Here is a 21,012-nt window from a genome sequence, read left to right on the forward strand (position 1 = left end):
TCGTGACCAGTGAGGGGACAGGGAATGTCTGTGAACATAGAGGGACAGTCGTGACCAGTGAAGAGACAGGGAATGTCTGTGAACATAGAGGGGCAGTAGCGACTAGTGAGGGGACAGGGAATGTCTGTGAACTTAGAGGGACAGTCGTGACCAGTGAGGGGACAGGGAATGTCTGTGAACATAGAGGGACAGTCGTGACCAGTGAAGAGACAGGGAATGTCTGTGAACATAGAGGGGCAGTAGTGACCAGTGAAGGGACAGGGAATGTCTGTGAACATAGAGGGACAGTAGTGACCAGTGAGGGGACAGGGAATGTCTGTGAACATAGAGGGACAGTCGTGACCAGTGAGGGGACAGGGAATGTCTGTGAACATAGAGGGACAGTAGCGACTAGTGAGGGGACAGGGAATGTCTGTGAACTTAGAGCGACAGACGTGACCAGTGAGGGGACAGGGAATGTCTGTGAACATAGAGGGACAGTAGTGACCAGTGAGGGGACAGGGAATGCCATTGAACATAGAGGGACAGTAGTGACCAGTGAAGGGACAGGGAATGTCTGTGAACATAGAGGGACAGTCGTGACCAGTGAGGGGACAGCGAATGTCTGTGAACTTAGAGGGACAGTAGCGACCAGTGAGGGGACGGGGAATGTCTGTGAACATAGAGGGACAGTCGTGACCAGTGAGGGGACAGGGAATGTCTGTGAACTTAGAGGGATGGTCGTGACCAGTGAGGGGACAGGGAATGTCTGTGAACTTAGAGGGACAGTCATGACCAGTGAGGGGACAGGGAATGTCTGTAAACATAGAGGGACAGTAGTGACCAGTGAAGGGACAGGGAATGTCTGTGAACATAGAGGGACGGTCGTGACCAGTGAGGGGACAGCGAATGTCTGTGAACTAAGAGGGACAGTAGCGACCAGTGAGGGGACAGGGAATGTCTATGAACATAGAGGGACAGTAGTGACCAGTGAAGGGACAGGGAATGTCTGTGAACATAGAGGGACGGTCGTGACCAGTGAGGGGACAGCGAATGTCTGTGAACTTAGAGGGACAGTAGCGACCAGTGAGGGGACAGGGAATGTCTGTGAACATAGAGGGACAGTCGTGACCAGTGAGGGACAGGGAATGTCTGTGAACTTAGAGGGACAGTCATGACCAGTGAGGGGACAGGGAATGTCTGTGAACATAGAGGGACAGTAGTGACCAGTGAAGGGACAGGGAATGTCTGTGAACATAGAGGGACGGTCGTGACCAGTGAGGGGACAGCGAATGTCTGTGAACTTAGAGGGACAGTAGCGACCAGTGAGGGGACAGGGAATGTCTGTGAACATAGAGGGACAGTCGTGACCAGTGAGGGGACAGGGAATGTCTGTGAACTTAGAGGGACAGTCATGACCAGTGAAGGGACAGGGAATGTCTGTGAACATAGCGGGACAGTAGTGACCAGTGAGGGGACAGGGAATGTCTGTGAACATAGATAGACAGTCATGACCAGTGAGGGGACAGGGAATGTCTGTGAACATAGAGGGACAGTCGTGACCAGTGAAGAGACAGGGAATGTCTGTGAACATAGAGGGGCAGTAGCGACTAGTGAGGGGACAGGGAATGTCTGTGAACTTAGAGGGACAGTCGTGACCAGTGAGGGGACAGGGAATGTCTGTGAACATAGAGGGACAGTCGTGACCAGTGAGGGGACAGGGAATGTCTGTGAACATAGAGGGACAGTCGTGACCAGTGAAGAGACAGGGAATGTCTGTGAACATAGAGGGGCAGTAGCGACTAGTGAGGGGACAGGGAATGTCTGTGAACTTAGAGGGACAGTCGTGACCAGTGAGGGGACAGGGAATGTCTGTGAACATAGAGGGACAGTCGTGACCAGTGAAGAGACAGGGAATGTCTGTGAACATAGAGGGGCAGTAGTGACCAGTGAAGGGACAGGGAATGTCTGTGAACATAGAGGGACAGTAGTGACCAGTGAGGGGACAGGGAATGTCTGTGAACATAGAGGGACAGTCGTGACCAGTGAGGGGACAGGGAATGTCTGTGAACATAGAGGGACAGTAGCGACTAGTGAGGGGACAGGGAATGTCTGTGAACTTAGAGCGACAGACGTGACCAGTGAGGGGACAGGGAATGTCTGTGAACATAGAGGGACAGTAGTGACCAGTGAGGGGACAGGGAATGCCATTGAACATAGAGGGACAGTAGTGACCAGTGAAGGGACAGGGAATGTCTGTGAACATAGAGGGACAGTCGTGACCAGTGAGGGGACAGGGAATGTCTGTGAACATAGAGGGACAGTAGCGACCAGTGAGGGGACAGGGAATGTCTGTGAACATAGAGGGACAGTCGTGACCAGTGAGGGATCAGGGAATGTCTGTGAACATAGAGGGACAGTAGCGACCAGTGAGGGGACAGGGAATGTCTGTGAACATAGAGGGACAGTCGTGACCAGTGAGGGGACAGGGAATGTCTGTGAACATAGAGGGACAGTCGTGACCAGTGAGGGGACAGGGAATGTCTGTGAACATAGAGGGACAGTAGTGACCAGTGAAGGGACAGGGAATGTCTGTGAACATAGAGGGACAGTAGTGACCAGTGAGGGGACAGGGAATGTCTGTGAACATAGAGGGACAGTCGTGACCAGTGAGGGGACAGGGAATGTCTGTGAACATAGAGGGACAGTCGTGACCAGTGAGGGGACAGGGAATGTCTGTGAACATAGAGGGACAGTAGTGACCAGTGAAGGGACAGGGAATGTCTGTGAACATAGAGGGACAGTCGTGACCAGTGAGGGGACAGGGAATGTCTGTGAACATAGAGGGACAGTCGTGACCAGTGAGGGGACAGGGAATGTCTGTGAACATAGAGGGACAGTCGTGACCAGTGAGGGGACAGGGAATGTCTGTGAACATAGAGGGACAGTCATGACCAGTGAGGGATCAGGGAATGTCTGTGAACATAGAGGGACAGTAGTGACCAGTGAGGGGACAGGGAATGTCTGTGAACATAGAGGGACAGTAGTGACCAGTGAGGGGACAGGGAATGCTATTGAACATAGAGGGACAGTCGTGACCAGTGAGAGGACAGGGAATGTCTGTGAACATAGCGGGACAGTAGTGACCAGTGAAGGGACAGGGAATGTCTGTGAACATACAGGGACGGTCGTGACCAGTGAGGGGACAGGGCATGTCTATGAACATAGGGGGACAGTCGTGACCAGTGAGGGGACAGGGAATGTCTGTGAACATAGAAGGACAGTAGTGACCAGTGAGGGGACAGGGCATGTCTGTGAACATAGAGGGACAGTCACGACCAGTGAGGGATCAGGGAATGTCTGTGAACATAGAGGGACAGTAGTGACCAGTGAGGGGACAGGGAATGTCTGTGAACATAGAGGGACTGTAGTGACCAGTGAGGGGACAGGGAATGCCATTGAACATCGAGGGACAGTCGTGACCAGTGAAGGGACAGGGAATGTCTGTGAACATAGAGGGACAGTAGTGACCAGTGAAGGGACAGGGAATGTCTGTGAACATAGAGGGACAGTCGTGACCAGTGAGGGGACAGGGAATGTCTGTGAACATAGAGGGACAGTAGTGACCAGTGAAGGGACAGGGAATGTCTGTGAACATAGAGGGACAGTAGTGACCAGTGAGGGGACAGGGAATGTCTGTGAACATAGAGGGACAGTCGTGACCAGTGAAGGGACAGGGAATGTCTGTGAACATAGAGGGACGGTCGTGACCAGTGAGGGGACAGCGAATGTCTGTGAACTTAGAGGGACAGTAGCGACCAGTGAGGGGACAGGGAATGTCTGTGAACATAGAGGGACAGCCGTGACCAGTGAGGGGACAGGGAATGTCTGTGAACTTAGAGGGACAGTCATGACCAGTGAGGGGACAGGGAATGTCTGTGAACATAGAGGGACAGTAGTGACCAGTGAAGGGACAGGGAATGTCTGTGAACATAGAGGGACAGTAGTGACCAGTGAAGGGACAGGGAATGTCTGTGAACATAGAGGGACAGTCGTGACCAGTGAAGAGACAGGGAATGTCTGTGAACATAGAGGGGCAGTAGCGACTAGTGAGGGGACAGGGAATGTCTGTGAACTTAGAGGGACAGTCGTGACCAGTGAGGGGACAGGGAATGTCTGTGAACATAGAGGGACAGTCGTGACCAGTGAGGGGACAGGGAATGTCTGTGAACATAGAGGGACAGTCGTGACCAGTGAAGGGACAGGGAATGTCTGTGAACATAGAGGGACAGTAGCGACCAGTGAGGGGACAGGGAATGTCTGTGAACATAGAGGGACAGTCGTGACCAGTGAGGGGACAGGGAATGTCTGTGAACATAGAGGGACAGTCGTGACCAGTGAAGGGACAGGGAATGTCTGTGAACATAGAGGGGCAGTAGTGACCAGTGAAGGGACAGGGAATGTCTGTGAACATAGAGGGACAGTAGTGACCAGTGAGGGGACAGGGAATGTCTGTGAACATAGAGGGACAGTAGTGACCAGTGAAGGGACAGGGAATGTCTGTGAACATAGAGGGACAGTCGTGACCAGTGAGGGGACAGGGAATGTCTGTGAACATAGAGGGACAGTAGTGACCAGTGAAGGGACAGGGAATGTCTGTGAACATAGAGGGCAAGTAGTGACCAGTGAGGGGACAGGGAATGTCTGTGAACATAGAGGGACAGTCGTGACCAGTGAGGGATCAGGGAATGCCATTGAACATAGAGGGACAGTAGTGACCAGTGAGGGGACAGGGAATGTCTGTGAACATAGAGGGACAGTAGTAACCAGTGAGGGGACAGGGAATGTCTGTGAACATAGAGGGACAGTAGTGACCAGTGAGGGGATAGAGAATGTCTGTGAACTTAGAGGGACAGTAGCGACCAGTGAGGGGACAGGGAATGTCTGTGAACATAGAGGGACAGTAGTGACCAGTGAAGGGACAGGGAATGTCTGTGAACATAGAGGGACGGTCGTGACCAGTGAGGGGACAGCGAATGTCTGTGAACTTAGAGGGACAGTAGCGACCAGTGAGGGGACAGGGAATGTCTGTGAACATAGAGGGACAGCCGTGACCAGTGAGGGGACAGGGAATGTCTGTGAACTTAGAGGGACAGTCATGACCAGTGAGGGGACAGGGAACGTCTGTGAACATAGAGGGACAGTAGTGACCAGTGAAGGGACAGGGAATGTCTGTGAACACAGAGGGACGGTCGTGACCAGTGAGGGGACAGCGAATGTCTGTGAACTTAGAGGGACAGTAGCGACCAGTGAGGGGACAGGGAATGTCTGTGAACATGGAGGGACAGTCGTGACCAGTGAGGGGACAGGGAATGTCTGTGAACTTAGAGGGACAGTCATGACCAGTGATGGGACAGGGAATGTCTGTGAACATAGCGGGACAGTAGTGACCAATGAGGGGACAGGGAATGTCTGTGAACATAGATAGACAGTCGTGACCAGTGAGGGGACAGGGAATGTCTGTGAACATAGAGGGACAGTCGTGACCAGTGAAAAGACAGGGAATGTCTGTGAACATAGAGGGGCAGTAGCGACTAGCGAGGGGACAGGGAATGTCTGTGAACTTAGAGGGACAGTCGTTACCAGTGAGGGGACAGGGAATGTCTGTGAACATAGAGGGACAGTCGTGACCAGTGAAGGGACAGGGAATGTCTGTGAACATAGAGGGACAGTCGTGACCAGTGAAGAGACAGGGAATGTCTGTGAACATAGAGGGACAGTAGTGACCAGTGAGGGGACAGGGAATGTCTGTGAACATAGATAGACAGTCGTGACCAGTGAGGGGACAGGGAATGTCTGTGAACATAGAGGGACAGTCGTGACCAGTGAAGAGACAGGGAATGTCTGTGAACATAGAGGGGCAGTAGCGACCAGTGAGGGGACAGGGAATGTCTGTGAACTTAGAGGGACAGTCGTGACCAGTGAGGGGACAGCGAATGTCTGTGAACATAGAGGGACAGTCGTGACCAGTGAAGGGACAGGGAATGTCTGTGAACATAGAGGGACAGTCGTGACCAGTGAAGAGACAGGGAATGTCTGTGAACATAGAGGGGCAGTAGCGACTAGTGAGGGGACAGGGAATGTCTGTGAACTTAGAGGGACAATCGTGACCAGTGAGGGGACAGGGAATGTCTGTGAACATAGAGGGACAGTCGTGACCAGTGAGGGGACAGGGAATGTCTGTGAACATAGAGGGACAGTCGTGACCAGTGAAGAGACAGGGAATGTCTGTGAACATAGAGGGGCAGTAGCGACTAGTGAGGGGACAGGGAATGTGTGTGAACTTAGAGGGACAGTCGTGACCAGTGAGGGGACAGGGAATGTCTGTGAACATAGAGGGACAGTCGTGACCAGTGAAGAGACAGGGAATGTCTGTGAACATAGAGGGGAAGTAGTGACCAGTGAAGGGACAGGGAATGTCTGTGAACATAGAGGGACAGTAGTGACCAGTGAGGGGACAGGGAATGTCTGTGAACATAGAGGGACAGTCGTGACCAGTGAGGGGACAGGGAATGTCTGTGAACATAGAGGGACAGTCGTGACCAGTGAGGGGACAGGGAATGTCTGTGAACATAGAGGGACAGTAGCGACCACTGAGGGGACAGGGAATGTCTGTGAACATAGAGGGACAGTCGTGACCAGTGAGGGGACAGGGAATGTCTGTGAACATAGAGGGACAGTCGTGACCAGTGAGGGGACAGGGAATGTCTGTGAACATAGAGGGGCAGTAGTGACCAGTGAAGGGACAGGGCATGTCTGTGAACATAGAGGGACAGTAGTGACCAGTCAGGGGACTGGGAATGTCTGTGAACATAGAGGGACAGTCGTGACCAGTGAGGGGACAGGGAATGCCATTGAACATAGAGGAACAGTAGTGACCAGTGAAGGGACAGGGAATGTCTGTGAACATAGAGGGACAGTAGTGACCAGTGAGGGGACAGGGAATGTCTGTGAACATAGAGGGACAGTAGTGACCAGTGAGGGGACAGGGAATGTCTGTGAACATAGAGGGACAGTAGTGACCAGTGAAGGGACAGGGAATGTCTGTGAACATAGAGGGACGGTCGTGACCAGTGAGGGGACAGGGAATGTCTGTGAACATAGCGGGACAGTAGTGACCAGTGAAGGGACAGGGAATGTCTGTGAACATACAGGGACGGTCGTGACCAGTGAGGGGACAGGGCATGTCTATGAACATAGAGGGACAGTCATGACCAGTGAGGGGACAGGGAATGTCTATGAACATAGAGGGACAGTCGTGACCAGTGAGGGGACAGGGAATGTCTGTGAACATAGAGGGACAGTAGTGACCAGTGAGGGGACAGGGAATGTCTGTGAACATAGAGGGACAGTAGTGACCAGTGAGGGGACAGGGAATGCCATTGAACATAGAGGGACAGTCGTGACCAGTGAAGGGACAGGGAATGTCTGTGAACATAGAGGGACAGTAGTGACCAGTGAGGGGACAGGGAATGTCTGTGAACATAGAGGGACAGTCGTGACCAGTGAGGGGACAGCGAATGTCTGTGAACATAGAGGGACAGTAGTGACCAGTGAGGGGACAGGGAATGTCTGTGAACATAGAGGGACAGTAGTGACCAGTGAAGGGACAGGGAATGCCATTGAACATAGAGGGACAGTAGTGACCAGTGAAGGGACAGGGAATGTCTGTGAACATAGAGGGACAGTCGTGACCAGTGAGGGATCAGGGAATGCCATTGAACATAGAGGGACAGTAGTGACCAGTGAGGGGACAGGGTATGTCTGTGAACATAGAGGGATAGTAGTAACCAGTGAGGGGACAGGGAATGTCTGTGAACATAGAGGGACAGTAGTGACCAGTGAGGGGATAGAGAATGTCTGTGAACATAGGGGGACAGTAGTGACCAGTGAAGGGACAGGGAATGCCATTGAACATAGAGGGGCAGTCGTGACCAGTGAGGGGACAGGGAATGTCTGTGAACATAGGGGGACAGTCGTAACCAGTGAAGGACAGGGAATGTCTATGAACATAGAGGGACAGTCGTGACCAGTGAAGGGACAGGGCATGTCTGTGAACATAGAGGGACAGTCGTGACCAGTGAGGGGACAGGGAATGTCTGTGAACATAGCGGGAGAGTAGTGACCAGTGAAGGGACAGGGAATGTCTGTGAACATAGAGGGACAGTCATGACCAGTGAAGGGACAGGGAATGTCTGTGAACATAGAGGGACAGTCGTGACCAGTGAGGGGACAGGGAATGTCTGTGAACATAGAGGGACAGTCGTGACCAGTGAGGGGACAGGGAATGTCTGTGAACATAGAGGGACAGTAGTGACCAGTGAAGGGACAGGGAATGCCATTGAACATAGAGGGCAAGTAGTGACCAGTGAGGGGACAGGGAATGTCTGTGAACATAGAGGGACAGTCGTGACCAGTGAGGGATCAGGGAATGCCATTGAACATAGAGGGACAGTAGTGACCAGTGAGGGGACAGGGAATGTCTGTGAACATAGAGGGACAGTAGTAACCAGTGAGGGGACAGGGAATGTCTGTGAACATAGAGGGACAGTAGTGACCAGTGAGGGGATAGAGAATGTCTGTGAACTTAGAGGGACAGTAGCGACCAGTGAGGGGACAGGGAATGTCTGTGAACATAGAGGGACAGTAGTGACCAGTGAAGGGACAGGGAATGTCTGTGAACATAGAGGGACGGTCGTGACCAGTGAGGGGACAGCGAATGTCTGTGAACTTAGAGGGACAGTAGCGACCAGTGAGGGGACAGGGAATGTCTGTGAACATAGAGGGACAGCCGTGACCAGTGAGGGGACAGGGAATGTCTGTGAACTTAGAGGGACAGTCATGACCAGTGAGGGGACAGGGAACGTCTGTGAACATAGAGGGACAGTAGTGACCAGTGAAGGGACAGGGAATGTCTGTGAACATAGAGGGACGGTCGTGACCAGTGAGGGGACAGCGAATGTCTGTGAACTTAGAGGGACAGTAGCGACCAGTGAGGGGACAGGGAATGTCTGTGAACATGGAGGGACAGTCGTGACCAGTGAGGGGACAGGGAATGTCTGTGAACTTAGAGGGACAGTCATGACCAGTGATGGGACAGGGAATGTCTGTGAACATAGCGGGACAGTAGTGACCAGTGAGGGGACAGGGAATGTCTGTGAACATAGATAGACAGTCGTGACCAGTGAGGGGACAGGGAATGTCTGTGAACATAGAGGGACAGTCGTGACCAGTGAAGAGACAGGGAATGTCTGTGAACATAGAGGGGCAGTAGCGACTAGCGAGGGGACAGGGAATGTCTGTGAACTTAGAGGGACAGTCGTGACCAGTGAGGGGACAGGGAATGTCTGTGAACATAGAGGGACAGTCGTGACCAGTGAAGGGACAGGGAATGTCTGTGAACTTAGAGGGACAGTCGTGACCAGTGAGGGGACAGGGAATGTCTGTGAACATAGAGGGACAGTCGTGACCAGTGAGGGGACAGGGAATGTCTGTGAACATAGAGGGACAGTCGTGACCAGTGAAGAGACAGGGAATGTCTGTGAACATAGAGGGACAGTAGCGACTAGTGAGGGGACAGGGAATGTCTGTGAACATAGAGGGACAGACGTGACCAGTGAGGGGACAGGGAATGTCTGTGAACATAGAGGGACAGTCGTGACCAGTGAAGAGACAGGGAATGTCTGTGAACATAGAGGGACAGTCGTGACCAGTGAGGGGACAGGGAATGTCTGTGAACATAGAGGGGCAGTAGTGACCAGTGAAGGGACAGGGCATGTCTGTGAACATAGAGGGACAGTAGTGACCAGTCAGGGGACTGGGAATGTCTGTGAACATAGAGGGACAGTCGTGACCAGTGAAGAGACAGGGAATGTCTGTGAACATAAGAGGGGCAGTAGTGACCAGTGAAGGGACAGGGAATGTCTGTGAACTTAGAGGGACAGTCGTGACCAGTGAAGAGACAGGGAATGTCTGTGAACATAGAGGAACAGTAGTGACCAGTGAAGGGACAGGGAATGTCTGTGAACATACAGGGACGGTCGTGACCAGTGAGGGGACAGGGCATGTCTATGAACATAGAGGGACAGTAGTGACCAGTGAGGGGACAGGGCATGTCTGTGAACATAGAGGGACAGTCATGACCAGTGAGGGATCAGGGAATGTCTGTGAACATAGAGGGACAGTAGTGACCAGTGAGGGGACAGGGAATGTCTGTGAACATAGAGGGACAGTAGTGACCAGTGAGGGGACAGGGAATGCCATTGAACATAGAGGGACAGTCGTGACCAGTGAAGGGACAGGGAATGTCTGTGAACATAGAGGGACAGTAGTGACCAGTGAGGGGACAGGGAATGTCTGTGAACATAGAGGGACAGTAGTGACCAGTGAGGGGACAGGGAATGTCTGTGAACACAGAGGGACAGTAGTGACCAGTGAAGGGACAGGGAATGCCATTGAACATAGAGGGACAGTGGTGACCAGTGAAGGGACAGGGAATGTCTGTGAACATAGAGGGACAGTCGTGACCAGTGAGGGATCAGGGAATGCCATTGAACATAGAGGGACAGTAGTGACCAGTGAGGGGACAGGGTATGTCTGTGAACATAGAGGGACAGTAGTAACCAGTGAGGGGACAGGGAATGTCTGTGAACATAGAGGGACAGTAGTGACCCGTGAGGGGATAGAGAATGTCTGTGAACATAGGGGGACAGTAGTGACCAGTGAAGGGACAGGGAATGCCATTGAACATAGAGGGGCAGTCGTGACCAGTGAGGGGACAGGGAATGTCTGTGAACATAGGGGGACAGTCGTAACCAGTGAAGGACAGGGAATGTCTATGAACATAGAGGGACAGTCGTGACCAGTGAAGGGACAGGGCATGTCTGTGAACATAGAGGGACAGTCGTGACCAGTGAGGGGACAGGGAATGTCTGTGAACATAGCGGGAGAGTAGTGACCAGTGAAGGGACAGGGAATGTCTGTGAACATAGAGGGACAGTCGTGACCAGTGAGGGATCAGGGAATGCCATTGAACATAGAGGGACAGTAGTGACCAGTGAGGGGACAGGGAATGTCTGTGAACATAGAGGGACAATAGTAACCAGTGAGGGGACAGGGAATGTCTGTGAACATAGAGGGACAGTAGTGACCAGTGAGGGGACAGAGAATGTCTGTGAACATAGGGGGACAGTAGTGACCAGTGAAGGGACAGGGAATGCAATTGAACATAGAGGGACAGTAGTGACCAGTGAGGGGACAGGGAATGTCTGTGAACATAGAGGGACAGTCATGACTAGTGAAGGGACAGGGAATGTCTGTGAACATAGAGGGACAGTAGTGACCAGTGAGGGGACAGGGAATGTCTGTGAACATAGAGGGACAGTAGTGACCAGTGAGGGGACAGGGAATGTCTGTGAACATAGAGGGACAGTCGTGACCAGTGAAGGGACAGGGAATGTCTGTGAACATAGAGGGACAGTAGTGACCAGTGAGGGGACAGGGAATGTCTGTGAACATAGAGGGACAGTAGCGACCAGTGAGGGGACAGGAAATGTCTGTGAACATAGAGGGACAGTAGCGACCAGTGAGGGGACAGGGAATGTCTGTGAACATAGAGGGACAGTCGTGACCAGTGAGGGGACAGGGAATGTCTGTGAACATAGAGGGACAGTCATGACCAGTGAAGGGACAGGGAATGTCTGTGAACATAGAGGGACAGTAGTGACCAGTGAGGGGACAGGGAATGTCTGTGAACATAGAGGGACAGTCGTGACCAGTGAGGGATCAGGGAATGCCATTGAACATAGAGGGACAGTAGTGACCAGTGAGGGGACAGGGAATGTCTGTGAACATAGGGGGACAGTAGTGACCAGTGAAGGGACAGGGAATGCCATTGAACATAGAGGGACAGTCGTGACCAGTGAGGGGACAGGGAATGTCTGTGAACATAGGGGGACAGTCGTAACCAGTGAAGGGACAGGGAATGTCTGTGAACATAGAGGGACAGTCATGACCAGTGAAGGGACAGGGAATGTCTGTGAACATAGAGGGACAGTAGTGACCAGTGAGGGGACAGGGAATGTGTGTGAACATGGAGGGACAGTAGTGACCAGTGAGGGGACAGGGAATGTCTGTGAACATAGAGGGACAGTCGTGACCAGTGAAGGGACAGGGAATGTCTGTGAACATAGAGGGACAGTAGTGACCAGTGAAGGGACAGGGAATGCCATTGAACATAGCAGGACAGTAGTGACCAGTGAAGGGACAGGGAATGTCTGTGAACATAGAGGGACAGTCGTGACCAGTGAGGGATCAGGGAATGCCATTGAACATAGAGGGACAGTAGTGACCAGTGAGGGGACAGGGAATGTCTGTGAACATAGAGGGACAGTAGTGACCAGTGAGGGGATAGAGAATGTCTGTGAACATAGGGGGACAGTAGTGACCAGTGAAGGGACATGGAATGCCATTGAACATAGAGGGGCAGTCGTGACCAGTGAGCGGACAGGGAATATCTGTGAACATAGAGGGACAGTAGTGACCAGTGAGGGGACAGGGAATGTGTGTGAACATGGAGGGACAGTAGTGACCAGTGAGGGGACAGGGAATGTCTGTGAACATAGAGGGACAGTCGTGACCAGTGAAGGGACAGGGAATGTCTGTGAACATAGAGGGACAGTAGTGACCAGTGAACGGACAGGGAATGTCTGTGAACATAGAAGGACAGTCGTGACCAGTGAGGGATCAGGGAATGCCATTGAACATAGAGGGACAGTAGTGACCAGTGAGGGGACAGGGAATGTCTGTGAACATAGAGGGACAGTAGTAACCAGTGAGGGGACAGTGAATGTCTGTGAACATAGAGGGACAGTAGTGACCAGTGAAGGGACAGGGAATGTCTGTGAACATAGAGGGACAGTAGTTACCAGTGAGGGGATAGAGAATGTCTGTGAACATAGGGGGACAGTAGTGACCAGTGAAGGGACATGGAATGCCATTGAACATAGAGGGGCAGTCGTGACCAGTGAGGGGACAGGGAATGTCTGTGAACATAGAGGGACAGTAGTGACCAGTGAGGGGATAGAGAATGTCTGTGAACATAGGGGGACAGTAGTGACCAGTGAAGGGACAGGGAATGCCATTGAACATAGAGGGGCAGTCGTGACCAGTGAGGGGACAGGGAATGTCTGTGAACATCGGGGGACAGTCATAACCAGTGAAGGGACAGGGAATGTCTATGAACATAGAGGGACAGTCGTGACCAGTGAAGGGACAGGGCATGTCTGTGAACATAGAGGGACAGTCGTGACCAGTGAGGGGACAGGGAATGTCTGTGAACATAGAGGGACAGTAGTGACCAGTGAAGGGACAGGGAATGCCATTGAACATAGAGGGACAGTCGTGACCAGTGAGGGATCAGGGAATGCCATTGAACATAGAGGGACAGTAGTGACCAGTGAGGGGACAGGGAATGTCTGTGAACATAGAGGGACAGTAGTGACCAGTGAGGGGACAGAGAATGTCTGTGAACATAGGGGGACAGTAGTGACCAGTGAAGGGACAGGGAATGCCATTGAACATAGAGGGACAGTCGTGACCAGTGAGGGGACAGGGAATGTCTGTGAACATAGGGGGACAGTCGTAACCAGTGAAGGGACAGGGAATGTCTGTGAACATAGAGGGACAGTCATGACCAGTGAAGGGACAGGGAATGTCTGTGAACATAGAGGGACAGTAGTGACCAGTGAGGGGACAGGGAATGTCTGTGAACATAGAGGGACAGTAGTGACCAGTGAAGGGACAGGGAATGTCTGTGAACATAGAGGGACGGTCGTGACCAGTGAGGGGACAGCGAATGTCTGTCAACATAGAGGGACAGTCGTGACCAGTGAAGGGACAGGGAATGTCTGTGAACATAGAGGGACAGTAGTGACCAGTGAGGGGACAGGGAATGTCTGTGAACATAGAGGGTCAGTAGCGACCAGTGAAGGGACAGGGAATGTCTGTGAACATAGAGGGACAGTCGTGACTAGTGAGGGGATAATATTTACACCATCAGCTTCCCCAAGTGTGCATCAGAGCCTGGTGTCCTGCACCAGGCATTGTGACTGACCAGTAGTTCTGTAAACTATGAGTGAGCAGGGAATACCTTTTGTTTTTAAAGTTTAATCTGCATGGCTGAGGGATTTTTTTCTGTGTCATCCTCAAGAATCAGCTCACATTTGGGATAAACACAAACATCAGAGAATGCAGACACTGGAATCTGGAGCAACAAACAGCCTGCTGGAGGAACTCAGCTGGTTGAGCAGCATCTGTGGGGGAAGGAATTGTCCGTTTTGAATTGAGACTCAGTCAGAACTAAGAGGACAGTTGTGCGGCACTGTACAGACAGGTCATCAGTTACAGTGTGAAAATTCAACTAACTGGTTTCTGTAACAGCTCAGAGCATGATGCTTAACGCCCCTCCCCATCCCTCTAACTCCCACCTACCCCTACCCTTCTTCCTGTCCCTGTAACCCCTCCAGCCTCTAAACCCCTTCCCGTCCCTCTAACTCCCTCCTACCCCTACACCCCTTCCTGTCCCTGTAACCCCCTAAACCCCTCCCCGTCCCTCTAACTCACACCTACCCCTACACTCCTTCCTGTCCCTGTAACCCCCTCCAGCCCCTAAACCCCTCTCCCCATTTCTATTGTCCCCGCCTTCTCCCTGACTTCCTTTCTCTGTGCTTTCCCACAGGACCAGCTTCCCTGCCCTGGTTCCTGCCTCTCCCACTGAGGATGCTGTGAAGGCGGCCATATCGGCAGCAGGCAGTCCTTGCTCCCAGGGAGGGACGTTGCGCTGTTCCGAGAGTCCAGCCCTCCCCTCCCGCAGTCTCAGCGCCTCAGCCAGGATGCGCCCCCAGTCGAGGACAGACAGCCCGTCACCGTGCCGGGTCAGGAGGGCAACCTTGGAGAGCCGGAGGCAGCACACACCCTTGTCTGGGGCTGGTCCCAGGCCACAGCTCAGTCCACCAGCCCACTCCTCCAAGGCCAGGGCCCAGTGCGTGGTCAGCAGAGCCAGGCAGCGGGCAGCCAGGTACTGGGGTGGTGGGGTTGGGCTCAGAACACTGCTTGGGGTGGTGCACTGATTCTTTCATCGTCACACAATAGGGAACGTGCCACATTACTCCACAAGAATGGGCCCTTTGGCCCACCAGCTCTGCGGCAACCATGACACCAAATTAGACTGCACACTGACCTACGCGTGGTCCATCTCCCTCATTCCCTGTATGTTCATGTGTTTAACAGCCTCTTGATCATCACTATCATACCTGCTTCCACCAGCACCCACCCACAGCCCACTCCAGGCACCCACCTTCTCTGCATAAAAATATTTCCTTGCAGTCCAAGTTTGTTTGTCCTCTCCATATGGCTCCTATCCTCAAATCGAGACAACCCTGGTGAACTTCTTCACGCTCTCTCCAAAGCCTCCATGTCCCTCCTAGACTGTGTAGATGCAACATGACTTCCTGACTCTATACACGAGGCTCTAACTGATGAAAGCAAGCATGCCGTATGTTGCCTTACCATCCCATGTGTACATTGCTACTATTAGGGAATATGCTCCTGCTCTCCATTTCCTGTACATCAATGGTCTGGTCATTTATTGTAAACTTCCCTCCTACATTTGACCCGTGCGGAGAACGTGTGAGATCAGGTGCCTGCGGTGATCCGGTCTGCGTTATCCCATCTAACACCCCCTCTTGTGTCCCCAGCTCAGTGACCAGTTCGGCCGAGCGGCAAATCTTCTGCCCTTGAAGCCTCTACGCCCTGGATTGGTGAAGGACGGCTGGTACAAGCAGGGTTCCAGGAACTCCACCAGAATATTTAACGGCTTCTACAAAGCAGTTACCTTAACGTTTACACATTTGCAGTTATATTGTAAGATATGGGGGGTGATGTATGCTGCATGGCACCTGTATTCCCAGCTCCGACCGATGGCATGCGTTCGATTTCTGCAGCACAGCCCTCTGCGCCTCACCAGGAGCATCCGATGGACTCCTCCCAGCACCGGCTGCTCTTGTCCCTGCCCTGGCACAATGGGTGTGAGTGGCAGGCATTCTGGCTTGGCCCAGGCCATTGGCATCACCTGTCACCGGCACTGAACTTTAATTAAACACCCTGATTGCTTGCTCCTCTCTGTGGTTGGACCTAGCCTCCTGTCGGTCATGATGCAGCGCTGAGACACCTAAAACTGACGTGAATCTACAAGGAAGTCATCACTCACAAACCCAGTTGAAGGGAAGAACGTCACCCAAGGCGGGACTAGGCCAGGGTCAGGGGTCAGCCCACTGACCCTGTGGTGGTGACCTGGGGTGTTTGGGGGCAACCTGGTGAACTTAAGGAGTCAGGGGTCAGTCTGGTGACCCTGCAGGGTTTGGGTTTGACTTGGAGGGTCAGAGGGTTGGCCCAGTGACCCTGGCGGTGGGGGGGTGGAGGGTAGGGTTGATGACCTGGGGTAGAGCTGGTGGCGGGTGGGGTTCGGGAGGTGTGGATGCTCCTGACCAGCTCCCTGGGAGCAGGAGCTCACTGCCCTGTCACATCAGCCCACTGTTCCAATGTTTGCGACTACACCTTGAATCCAGGAGCCTGATCTCATCGATCCATACTCCAGCACTCCAGGGTATCCCTGTGTGAATGCGATGACTCCTTTAGTTCTGAGCAGCTGGGAAGACAGAGGCCATGGGACATCCTGCAGCCCTGACTGGGTGGCTTGGACACAGAAAGAGAGAAGCACGATCCAGCAGAAACAACGCAGCAAGGAGTGGGAGACAACGACCCACTGCACATACACACGCGGTTCTGGTCACCACATTATAGAAGGGAAGGGGTTGCCCTGGAGATGGTGCAGAGGAGGATCACCTGGGACAGAGGACTGTAGTCACAGGGAGAAATTGGATAGGCTGGGCTTGTTTATCCTGAAGTGAAGGTGGCTGAAGGAGTCACCTGGTAGAAATAGATAAAATAATGAGAGGCATTTATAGGGAAGATCATCAGAATCTTTTTAGTAAGGATATGAAAATCAAGCGCCTCAGATTTAGGGTGAGAGGAGGGAGTTTAAAGGGATTCTGACTGATAATTTTTACACAGAGAGTGGCTGCTATCTGGAACACACTGCCAGAGGGGGAGCTAGAATCAGGTATAGTCACTGCATTTAAGATGCATCCTGAGTATCACTGCATAGAGTGATACTGTCCTAATAGGACTAGCGCAGATGGACCAAAGCTTGGCATGGACTTGGTGGACCAAAGGGCTTATTTCTATGCTGTACAACTATGACTATAACTATTTTTGTGCCATCTGCAAACTTACTAATCACATGTTAACATTCACATCCAAGTGGAACGGTGAGGGTCCCCACTGATCCTTGTGGTACACCACTGGTCACAGGCCTCCAATACACCCCTCCAACTGTCCTCACTCTCCTTCCGCCCATCCTTTCCTTCTACCTAGCTCTCACCCTCTCGCCGTCTTTATCCCTCATCCTAACTGCCAGCCCCTCTCCCCCTCGCTCTCTTGCTCTCTCTCTGTCTCTCGCTCACTCTCACTCTCCCACTCATATCACCCCTCCTCCCTCCTCCTTGTGCTCCTGTCCCTCCGTCTCCCTCTTTCTCCCACATCACACTCTTCTCCTCTCCCACCACTCCCCCCCCCCACCCATCTCCCTCTCCTTACCGCCCCTCCCAAGCTTTGGCATGTCAGGATCATGTGCTGCATATTAATTTGTCAGTCCTGCTGTCACTGTAGGCTGGTGCAGGGCTCTGGTGAGTGTGGGTTCTGTGAGAGGACGTTCCCTGGTCTGCCTAGCCCAGTCTAGTTAATAGTTGGATAGTGAAGGACTGTGTTCCTGAACACCCGCTTTGTTCACCACACCCCAATCATATAATTGGCAGATTATTGGAGTCAGGCGGTGTGCAGGGTCCTTGCAAGCCCAGTGTCCCTGCTGCTGTGCGCCAGTATGTATGTGGATAGCATCTTACAAGGGCTGGGAGGCTTTGGCAGATTCCAGCTGTTGGTGCTGGCGCTGCTGTGGGCTGCCCGCCTGCCTCTGCCCTGGCACTTACTGCTGCATATCTTCCTATCGGCCGTCCCTACCCATCACTGTCGATCCCCCCACCCCAGCCTGGCCAATCTGAGCCAGGCCCAGCGGCTGCGTACCACCTCCCCTCTGGAGTCTGACGGCACCTACAGTTCATGCCGCATGTATCCCAGCCCCCAGCTCCAGCTGCTTGAGGCCAGCCCGGCCAGCCAGCACAACCTGTCCAACACCATCGGCTGTACCAGCGGCTGGGAGTATGACACATCCCAGTTCACTTCTACTATCGCCACTCAGGTATGGAGGGGAGGGGGGTCGGGGAGGGAGGGAGGGGAAGAAGAGGTGAGGAAGGCAGGAAAAGGGGTGAGGGGAAGATAGGGAGGGAGAAGTGGAAGGGAAGGAGAGGAAAGATGAGGATGGGGAAGAGGTGTGTGACTGGCAACAGGGTTGGGGGAAATTATGTTGTGCTGCTAATACTGGAGAAGGTCAGGGCAGTGGGGGGACATGAACCCACCTTATCAAGATCAAGTTCAAGTTTGTTGCCATAAAAAAAACACCTGGGGTTCAAATGCCATGAAAATCAGTTTTTAGCAGCAGCAGCACAATATATTACAAACATATTAACACAAGCAAGTTGAGACAAATTACATTAAACTTTCATGACAAAGTAAACGAAAGAAAAGCATAATGGCATGAGTGCAGGTTGGTTCAAGATCCTAATGGCAGTGGAGAAGAAGCTCTGTTATTGAACCTGGAGGTGTAGATCTAAAAGCTCCTGTACCTCCTGCCTGATGGCAGCAATGAGGAGGGCTTAGCCCTGATGACATGGGTCCTTACTGGCTGATGTTGCTTTCCCGAGACATCAGAATCATAATTATTACCGCTGACTTCAATGATGTGAAATTAGTTTTGCAAAGACATTATAAATTACCAAAATAAATAGATAGCACAAATAAAAGGAATAACAAGATTGTGTTCATGAGTTCATGGACCATTGAGAAATTTAAAGGCAGAAGAAAAGAAGCTCGGTCTTCAGACTTCTGTATCTCCTCCCTGATGGTAGTGATGGAACTAGCTGGGCCCACCACCTTTTGGAATTCTATGCAACCAATTTGACATGTGGAGGGTTTTTAAAAACCAAATATGTTCCAGTTAAGAAAGAAGGACAAAGATGGCAAGGTAAGGGAACTTCAGATATTGAGAGAAGTAGTGAATCTAGTGTAGTAGAAAAAGGAAGCATATGTAAGGTTTAGGAAGTTAATTCAAACCGAATGCTTGAGAATTCTAAAGAAGCTGGAAAAGAACTCAGTCAGCAGAGCTAAGAGGGGCCATGAAAAATACTTTGCAAGTAGGATGAGAGAGAATCCCAATGCATTTTATACACGCATAAAGAGCAAGAGAATTACCAGGGAGGGGGCAGGACAATTCAAGGATAAAGGAGGGAACATGAGCTTGGAGGCAGGGGGAGGGTGGAGTGAGATGTTAATTGAATACTCTGTGTCAGTGTTTAGCAAGGAAAAGGACCGGAGGATAATGAGATCAGTATGGACCTTGCTTATTTCTGGGGTAGGGGTGGTGAACCTTTTCAAGTGTGACCAAAATTGGTGATAATCTAAAAAAAATCTCATGTGCAGTGGTAAATTTATTGCATAAGTTATTGATCAACAAATTTATTGCAGAAGTTATTGATCAACGAATTAGTAACATTAATTATGGACTTTTTTTTAAGGAAAAGGGTGAGTCCTGTTGCTTACATGTATTTATTGTTTCTATTGATTAAAATATAACAGAGACAGATTGAAATAAATGAAGCATTTTAGAAAACATATACAAAAATTGTTAATATTTTGAAGAGACAGTTGAAAAATAAGATAATTTCTAAATAGCATTGTTATTGTAACCATTTACTATCCAAATACTGATGTGTACACCAGGTCTTCAAGAATTTCAAAATGTATCATCCAACATCGGGTGTTCCTGCAACTGTCTAGATGGCACCAAGCCAGTGTGAGATATTTCCTGTGAAAACATCCCACTGCTCCCGGGCTGTAAAAATCATTCACCGCTTCATTTGGTAGTTTCTTTTATTACAGGTGGAATTTAAAGAATCTAAGGGTGGCACTACATGCCTATTGTAATCTTGGACACACATGCCATAGGTTCACCACCCCTAGGGAATTCTAAAATAAAGGCAAAGGTTGTGTTGTGTCTCTTAAAGAATGTTAGGATGGATGTCCCTAAGGTGTGTAAAGTTATTGAGAGAGACGAGATAAGTTTGCTTGGGCCTTGTCCAACATCTTCAATAATGGCGTTCCACTATTCAAGAAGGAAAATAGGGATAATCCTGGTAATTCTAAACTGGTGAGTTTCATGTCATTGGTAGGGAAGCTATTGGAAAGGATTCTTAGGGATAGGATTTACAAGCATTTGAAGAATCATGGCCTAATTTAGGACCATCAACATGACTTTGTATGGAGCAGGTCATGTCTTAATATGTGGGATCCATGGTGACTTGGCCATTTTTATCTGGAATTAGTTTGCCCATAGAAGACAGAGGATAGTGGTCGATAACACTTATTCTGGCTGAACATCCATGACTAGGTGTCCCACAGGGATGCTACATGATGAAAACATTGATAGGTGGGTTAGTAAGTTTGCAGATGATACAATGATTGGTGATGTAGTGAATAGAAGATTTCAAAGGATACAGCAGGATTTCACAAATGAGAAAATCTGCAGATGCTGGAAATCAAAGCAACGGACACAAAATGCTGGAGGAACTCAGCAGGCCAGGCAGCATCTATGGGAAAGAGTAAACAGTCGATGTTTCAGGCCAAGACTCTTCATCAGGACTGGATAGACAGAGGAGGTCAGAGCAAAAAGGTGGGGGAGAGAGG

The 21,012-nt window shown here is 51.2% G+C and overlaps 1 protein-coding gene across 7 annotated transcripts in view; it reads left to right on the top strand.

The window, feature by feature from the left end:
- Positions 1 to 18,039, top strand: part of LOC134342389 (tau-tubulin kinase 1-like) — an 86,488-nt gene extending 68,449 nt beyond the window's left edge. For all 7 annotated transcript variants that reach the window (XM_063040451.1, XM_063040447.1, XM_063040448.1 and 4 more), the window contains 2 exons: positions 14,777 to 15,115; positions 15,795 to 18,039. In XM_063040451.1, coding sequence (XP_062896521.1) covers positions 14,777 to 15,115; positions 15,795 to 15,837 — 382 coding nt within the window. In that variant the 3' untranslated portion in view covers positions 15,838 to 18,039. The remainder of the gene's footprint in view (positions 1 to 14,776; positions 15,116 to 15,794) is intronic.
- The last annotated feature ends 2,973 nt before the right edge of the window (positions 18,040 to 21,012 follow it).

This window comes from Mobula hypostoma, chromosome 2 (genome assembly GCF_963921235.1).
Source record: "Mobula hypostoma chromosome 2, sMobHyp1.1, whole genome shotgun sequence".
NCBI lineage: Eukaryota > Metazoa > Chordata > Chondrichthyes > Myliobatiformes > Myliobatidae > Mobula > Mobula hypostoma.